At 38.5% G+C, this 8,769-nt stretch overlaps 1 protein-coding gene across 1 annotated transcript; it reads right to left on the minus strand.

Moving 5' to 3' along the window:
• Positions 1-2,340: 2,340 nt before the first annotated feature.
• On the minus strand, positions 2,341-4,790 carry LOC144641198 (adenosine receptor A3-like). Its single transcript, XM_078500237.1, has one exon. The coding sequence runs from the start codon at positions 4,770-4,772 to the stop codon at positions 3,525-3,527; it is 1,248 nt and encodes a 415-aa protein (XP_078356363.1). The 5' UTR covers positions 4,773-4,790; the 3' UTR covers positions 2,341-3,524.
• Positions 4,791-8,769: the final 3,979 nt, after the last annotated feature.

Genomic DNA, 8,769 nt, shown 5'->3' on the forward strand with positions numbered 1-8,769 from the left:
CACTAGAATGAAAATAACGTGTGGTTTTGTGAAACGAATTCATTAAAACAAGTTTTATTTTTCAAATTCTTCAAAAAAGTAGAAGTGTTTGAAAAATGTGTAGATTAAAAACTTAAGGCGGGAAAATAAAGCTAATTATTCGGTAAACCAACCTTTATAGGAGTTAAATGAAGTTTTGCTCCTGTTACAGTTAAAACACATCAGGAACTTCCAGTTCTTCAAATCCAAAGTGAAATCTGTGTGTTACTATTGGATTTTCTTGTCATCGTAATTTCGCAAAAATAATGAATGAATGAGTTGATTTTGTTGTAGCAATAACTGATGTTGACTTGACTCGTGCACACTGTTTATTTATAGAACGTGTGTCTTCCTTTTAGTGACATAAATAACCGTCGGAAAAATTTCTGCCATCAATATCGCTAGTCGGAACAGATTTCAATGATAGTTCTTTACAAATAATGGCATTTACTGGCAACCTGTCGTTCCCCCTAATATCTAACACAACTACTTTAACTATCGTACCTTTCTTCTTTAAACGCTTATCGGCGAAAGCGATTCTCGGTTTCCTCGGGTTTCTTTGATAAGGAGTTCTTTCGATAATGAAATAATGGTTTTGGCTTCTCGTCGTTTATAAAGGTAATAAAGCTTCCTTTAAATGGTCAGAAAACAAAGACGAAAACTCGTTATGTCATCACGAAACGCCTACCTGACAACGTGTTGTTTTACAACACGTCTGAAGATTGAAAGGCAAAAAAGGCTTATCTGATTTGATTGCAATATTTGCAGTACACCAAAGGCTATCGTCGAGGGGAGCCCAAGACCTAAATACGGTCTGGACAGACATCATCATGCACAATTTCAAAACACCTGCGCGTGAGAAACATATAGACACACAAACAGTAAACCTAGGACTCTTAAAAAGCAAAAACATAAACGTCGAGACGCTTTTGGCGTCAAGAAAAAATAATTTTTTTATATGAAAGTTTAAGTGCTACTAGAAATTATCTTCACGTAGCAAGATGTTGGACCACTCGCTGTTTCCTTCAAGATATTAATTTCTTGCCTTGCACGAGCTTTTCCCAGCTACATAGGTGGCAACATTGCTATTTGTTCATCCCTAAAAATAATCAAACCAAATCAACCACCATGTAGTCAAATAAATGGCTATTTAAAAGTCGTTCCTAGATAAATTTGTTCTTCTAAGTGATAAATAGTTATTTTGTCTTTCTTTGGCCAATAGTTACCGCTGCTGGGGGTAGAAGTTTATTTAGGCAACCGACAGTGAGACTCAGGCGACTTCATACAATTACCAGGTGCTTAAAAAACACGAAGTTCCGGCCATCAAATCGTGGCGGAAAAAAATTCGTTCATAATTTTTTCTTCTGCTGAAGAAGTGCAAGTCCTACCAATTGCATTTGAAATCGCATCAATATACCTTTTCAGCAATTTGTCGTTCTTTGTGTTTATGCTAGTCTACCCTCCAGGCCTCATCAGCATGTACATCATACATACATACATACATCGTACAAAAATAATTTTCACTTTAAAACGAGGACTGGAGGGCAATAAACATAAACATAAAACAATAATAAACAGCATAAAAATGGTCTATTTTTACTGATAGGTGAATTTTTTATCATGAGATTTCGTGACATGTTTGGTTTACAGGACGCTTTAACATTTGTGGCTAAAATGGAGCTATAATTATGACTAAAATAGCTTTCTCATTCACGAGATGTACCTAGAGCAACAGGCCAAGGTGAAGGTATTAAGTGAATTACTTAGGAAGAGCGAAGTGTAATTAGTTTAGTAACTGCGGAAGTTCTCGCGCGCTCATTGGCTTAGTTTCATTGTCAATAAGCGGACAGTCACATTAATGGCAGACACTCTTAAATAAGGTAGAGGCTATGTTATGGTTTATTGAGTATTTTTTTTGTTATAGTGTACAAAATTATCTTCAAATTTAGGGAAAACTCAAAATACAAGTTAACTAAGCTAAGGATAAAGTATTGATAAAACAAATGGAAACAGGATTATGATTGAGATTACAAATGTGAATCAGATCAAGCTTACTGTAAAAAAGAAACTTGTCTTCTTATAACTTCGATATCATCTAATTTGCATTTTAGTGATACACGTGGAAACTAGAGCTTGGCAAAATCATCACAAATCCTTACAAATTTCTCAAATTTTCTCGTTTAAGATGAAAATTGTGAAAAACACTTTCAGAACTGATAAGAGTCTTTATATTTTTCTTTACTACTGTTGGCAGGATATCACGCTGGTGGGAAGGGGTCACGAGAAACGTACTGACAAAATGTGGGAGGCTTTTAAAAGCATTTAAGGTGAAATTTTAAAAATCAAATGCGTTACAGCAAAAATGGACGGTGAAGTGCGCTAAGTAAACTAAAATGTATGCAGCAGCCATACAATTCCAGAGTAAGTGCTTTATTTTATTTACAGGTAAATACATTTTTACCATCTGGTTATGTTGCCAGAGTATGCATCCTGAAGCAATCAGGATTACAGTTCTTACTGGTAGTGGGATGGGAATTCACGTATATATATTATATTTTTACAATACTTCAAAGGTGACTGCAGAGTGATTACACTTTAACAATCGGCGGTACAGCAAAAATCTTCCTCCTACACAAAGTAATCGTTTGAATGAAATGTAATAACTGGATAGTAAATATAACAATGTTTAATACTCGTATGATTTTAAGTAGGTGTAGATTACGTAGAGGTGTTACTATTCCACCGAGAGAACTTTAAAATATCTGCTTTGCAGTGAACAAACTATCAGTTGGGCATAAATTTCACGACCGAGTATAAATAGGGCATTTAATTACAAGCTAACGAGAGCTGCTACGTTACTGATCATAACTTCATTTTGCTTGATCTAGTAGCACATTTTTGTAAATAGTTTACAAATCTCTAACGATTCGCACTCAGCACATGATTAACACAAAATTATCTAATAATAATCTTATATTGTAAGGCTATTCCAAAAACAGCAGTTCTTTGGACACCTGAAGGAAAAAGACAGCGCGGACGACCAAAAACAACTTGGAGACGGACGGTAGAAACTGAATTGAAAACCCTAAACTACACCTGGGGAGACATCGAGAAGAAAGCCTGTGACAGGCATGTGTGGAGGAAATTTGTCGCTGCCCTTAGCGCCGATGGCGTATAGGGCAGCAAGTAAGTAAGTAAGGATCTAATAATATAACAAGTTTACATAGTTACAGGAGCTGCTATCTGGAGCCCATGCATTGAGGGTTCAGCCATTTCTGAATCTAGCCGTGGGAAACTGAAGAGTAGACTAAGCAAAAAAATTCTTTACTGCATCTATCCCTGTCTTTCCTTCCTAGCAGATCCAAAATGGCCAGTTGCAACAGCCAAAGTACATGGGAAACTCGAGGAACTGTTCCCCGCGAACCGTTTAGAATCCCTGGATGTGGTTTATTTAATTGGCAATTGAATTAATCACAACGTAAAGGGTTTTCTAAAACAAATTCCAATTACAAACCAGTGACAATCTGGAAGTCACCCTTGACGAGCTCTACCCGAGAGCCGTTGCTAATCTTCTTGTTGTTTCTTCTTTGTCCTTGGTTTTCTTCTCTTTTACCCGCTCTATTCCAGGTCTTTGATGATGTGCTGCTTTTACTGCTGATCAGTTTGAAAAAGTTCTTCTTGTCCCTCAGGCTCTTGAAGATTTTCTTGAACGCATCTTTGAACTCTTTACTCGTGATAAAGTACACCAGTGGATTAGCAGCCGAGTTGATCATGATGAACATGATGACTTGGCCCATGATCAGGTAATAATAAGTATTCATCCAATACCCGGGCAAAGTAAGCGCCAATACGCGTAAGGCGTTTACGGGAAACATTGTCACAGCAAATAAAATAACCAAAGGTGTCAGAATCCGCGTTGCTTTGTTACTTTGTCGCCAAATTCCTTTGACGCGTCTTTCTCTGTTTGATAAAGACTGTGAGAAGACTGTTTGATCCCCATTACCATCCACCGACATCGAGTTTCGGAATACAACACTGTCGCGTACTCGCCTTCTGATCGTAAAATATGTGAATGCTATGACAATCAGGGGAAGGACATACCACACGACAATAAGCGCAGTTAAATACGTTAGGAAGAACGCATTTTTACCATCCATATCAGGCCATTTGGGGTAGCAGCTGTCAGTGATTGAATCGTAGGTCATGACAGGGTACAGAGGAACGCATGAAACCAAAAACGATGCCAACCACACCGTGCCAATAACCAGCCAAGTCCTCCCTCGATTGCGAGACCTGTGTCTGATCTGGTAACGCTTTTTGCCAACAACATTCCGGTATCTCTCAATGGCAATGGCTGTAATCGACCAGATGGAGGCTCCGAAGAATATCTCCACGGTAGGATACAGGTAATAACATGCCTGCTCTCCAAAAATCCATCGAGGGCTGAGGTATTTTAACACTACCATAGGGTAGATTATTAGCAGTACCCCCAAATCCGCTATGGCCAGGCTCAGCAAGTAATAGTTCATGGACGTCTTCATTTTGGGGTTGCTTAGTATTACAGTGCATACCAAGATGTTGCCAATTACACCCAGGAATACTATGGTTGACCACAAAGTGATTTGGAACACTGTGGCTGCCAGCGGCTGTTGAAGGTATGTTGGAGGACTTAGTGTTGTGGATTGTGTGACGTTGGCAGCCGTGGTATTTGCTAAAGACGCATTGAGTGTAGAGTTAAGATACACGTCTTCCATGGTTATTTCTGGTTTCTTCTATCTGTGTAAGATAACAAGATAACGTTAGATCTAGGACAGCGGGGAAGGACGTTTTCAGCAGTTAAACAACACCGCCATTACAATTTAACGGCGGGGCTATTCTCCCGCAAAACGTGGGAGTAAAAAAATAAAAAATAAATAAATATGTGTTTATAGTGGTCATGCACTTAGCTTCATATCTCAACGAGATAGCTAGTTTACAGGCATGCCACTGAAACAGAGGAAACAAATAATTTTAAATGAACATAACAAGGTTAAAAATCCCAACTGGCAGGAGGCAGACCAGTTGGCTATATACAAAGCGTGGTCGAGGACTTGAACTCGGGACAACCGAGAAACAAATCCAGCTAGTGGCAAGGGCAGTCTCACCGTACATGACTCACGGTAGCTAACAACTTTCTTTTCTGAGGGTGTCACGTAACAGCAAAGCTGGTAAACCAGCGGCCCCCTTAAAAAGCCACAGTTGATAGAGAATACTAAAACGTTTGAAACATTGTCAGATTAAAGCTTAAAGCATAAAGTCAAGACCGAATGGTGGTCTGGGTATTTACTGGAATTTGCGCATTGGCCTATAGAAAATGTAAAAGTTTGTATTTTTTGCAAGTGAAGAATTCATGAGCTTGTTTTTCTTTTAGGATGCCTTTTTCTGTAGCTTTATTTCACTGTCGAGTGGGTTTGAGTTTTGACAAGTTTTCTAAACTTCAGTGTGGCAAAAAGCACCTTGTTTCCACATGTCTGAAGAGAAATAAAATTCGTGTTTGTCGTGTCATTAAATTTATTACTATTCAGCACGTGCAGTTGGTCTCTTCTTATACCCATACTACCTTTCGGTCTTGTCTTTAAGCTTTGGTCGCAGAGCTATATATAAACTGTTGTCAATTGACTCTTGACTATTGTCAAGAGGTGTGCAAATTCATAATCTCCATTTGGGGTTCCGAATGGGGCTTCCAAATTCCTCGCTGCAAAGGAAAAACTGAAAATATCGCTGTTGTTTCAAAAATGGTGTTTGCTCTAAACTTGTTGTGAAAGCAAAACATACGTTCGCGATGTAGTCGTGCGTATTTTTCTTCAATTGTTAAAAAAATCAAGCGCAAATGTACGAATGACCATCTCACAATTTTCGAATAAAAAAGAATTGTCGACAAACATCGAAAATGCGTTAAAAGTGTTTAAATGCCGGATTGAACAACAAAATTCGTAGAAATTGTTTAGAAAATCAAAAATCGTTAGTCTGTAAAAAAAAAACGCCATCGATTTACGACACATTCATCGTTTATAGAATATTCACCAGTTTTCACTGAGTCTGGGGTAAAAATCAACAACTACAAAATAAAGAAATTAAAACATTGAAAAAACAAAGACCTGTGCTGGCTTGCATACATGAGGGTCCTGAAGGGGGGGTACCAAATCCCATTTCCCAGCCCAAATTTTGCCCAAATCCCATTTCCCAGCCTATTTTTTGTCCAAATCCCATTCTCAGTAGCAAAATTCCCAGTGTATGGAAAACCGGACTTAAGCATAATATATTTGTTGTTTTGATTGTCCTAAATGTAGTCCACTCCCTGAACTCTCCCTTCGGTGAACCCAGTTACAGGCGTCGTTGAGCGAGTCCAGAAATATTGACCTGCATGCGCATTCTCAGAAATCTGTCAACCCCACCCCCCTCCCCCCATCCCCAAAAAAGGGGGGAAGTTGAAGAAACCAAACCATAATCGACAGCACCTTTGGAAACGCACGCACAGATGTTAAATTCAAAAATTTAGTACTTGTGGGTTTAATACCTATTCATTACGGAGATTCATTACCGTGGAGACAGAAAGAAACCGGCTGGGTTGGTGTTCGTGGGGGGCTGCTGTCGCATCGACGGCGGACCGGGATGGATGGCGCAGTTTTAGTTTTTTGGCCGGCCTCAAGAGTCCTCATGGGCACGATGAGGATAAGTAAGTAAGTATTACGGCTTTAGACAAAGGTTATGACAATTTTTCTTGTAGATGTCGCGCAAATTTGTTGCGTAGTTGAATTTTTCATTTTAGCAAACTATTTTTACCCTAGCGCACACGTTGCATGTAAGAAACGCCACACGTCTCTGTGGTTTTTCATTGGTTTGTTTTAAGCATGCACATGCAAGTTATTCTAGACTGTCCCTGGGTCGCAGAAGGAATAGTTCAGGGAATGGACTATCCAAAATCATGTTCTGCTAGTTATATTATCACCAATTGCAATACTGTTGAGAACATCACTTTTCATTTGTTCGTTTGTCTTGTAGAGGATGATAGAAATTTTCAGTAGCTTTAACTAAAGCTTTCAAGTTTTTATCCCTTACTTACCACTACCCTGTAAAACTTACTATCACTTTTTTTAAATATTCCATTTGTGCCCATGCTCAGTCATAGCAGTTCCGCTGAGTAATTAAATCACTTACACGAAAATTGATCGACGCTTGATGGACACTCGTGCAGTGTAGTGGTTTCGTTTCAGAGTTAATTTTCAGCGTTTTTACTGTCTATGCCGGACTTTAAGAATATTATAGAGCGTAAAATATGCAGGTTTCGTCATGTACTGACATGCTTCCCATTCCCATTTTTTGTTTCCGAATCCCAGTCCCAGTTACCTAAATCCCATTTTCCCAGTGAAAATAAACGCAAATCCCAGTCAAAATAGGCAAATCCCAGTTCCCATTTTACCCCTTCAGGACCCTCATACATGTTAACCAATTTAATACATCGATTGAAAATCAATTTACACATAAATAAAACGGAACGAAAGGCGGAAACACTTCGAAAAAGACATTCATCTGGTACCTTTGTTTGTTCGTTGGTGACTTATAATAAGCAGGTGCGCTTATCGTTTTGACATGAGTAGCTCCGATCAAAAGAGAAAAGTATTTCGGTCACTCGATCTGACAAAGTTTGTCATGTCCGCGCAATCTACGAATCCACTGTGTTTACGGTCTCTTGTTAAAATGCCTTGAACACCATTTCTAGAAAATATTTTTGGTGCAAAGGCTTGGTAATCATTTTCCGAAATTCCCAGTGCTAAGTCTTAAACGCAGTTCATTTTCTGACAAAATAAAGGCGTCTGGTGCGCACCAGAAAAAAACTCAGGCGATATTACATTGCAAGGCAAGGCGAAAGAAAGCCTTGAAACGCCGTCATAACTCAGCGCGGACGATATAGCCTTAATAAACAATGTATTCAGCTGTTTAGAAAAACTGTATATAAATTGTCGTTTATAACAGTCGTGAAGACACACAAACTGAAAAACATCCTTGCAATTTTGAAAAATGGTTTTGAAAGCCTCGGTTCCCTGGTTTAAATTTCACTTTGTGAAATGAAACTAATTTGCACACAATGTTTTGGGGAGATAAAGTTATCATTCTACCTTCGACAAACCGAAGGAAAATCCGCATTAAAAGAAGTTTCCTACATTGAGTGAATTTAGATTAAAAGATTATTTATCTCTCTTAACGCTGCTATGATAATCTGCAAAAGTCCCAACCTTTCTTGAGAGACTAAGCACATTCATTTCCATCAGAGAATATCAGCGAAGTGTTCATAACTCAGCGCGGATGATATAGCCCTAATAAACAATGTATTCAGCTGTTTACAAAAACTGAAAATAAATTGTCGTTTATAACAGTCGTGAAGACACACAAACTGAAAAACGTCCTTGCAATTTTGAAAAATGGTTTTGAAAGCCTCGGTTCCCTGGTTTAAATTTCACTTTGTGAAATAAAACTAATTTGCGCACAATGTTTTGGGGAGATAAAGTTATCATTCTACCTTCGACAAACCGAAGGAAAATCCGCATTAAAAGAAGTTTCCTACATTGAGTGAATTTAGATTAAAAGATTATTTATCTCTCTTAACGCTGCTATGATAATCTGCAAAAGTCCCAACCTTTCTTGAGAGACTAAGCACATTCATTTCCATCAGAGAATATCAGCGAAGTGTTCATAACTCAGCGCGGATGATAT

This window comes from Oculina patagonica, unplaced genomic scaffold, assembly GCF_052425735.1.
Source record: "Oculina patagonica isolate OP01 unplaced genomic scaffold, crgOcupat unplaced749, whole genome shotgun sequence".
Classification (NCBI taxonomy): Eukaryota; Metazoa; Cnidaria; class Anthozoa; order Scleractinia; family Oculinidae; genus Oculina; species Oculina patagonica.

Excerpts from the sequence above, each read along its gene's own strand:
- LOC144641198 (XM_078500237.1), bottom strand. The coding sequence starts at position 4,772 with ATGGAAGACGTGTATCTTAACTCTACACTCAATGCGTCTTTAGCAAAT.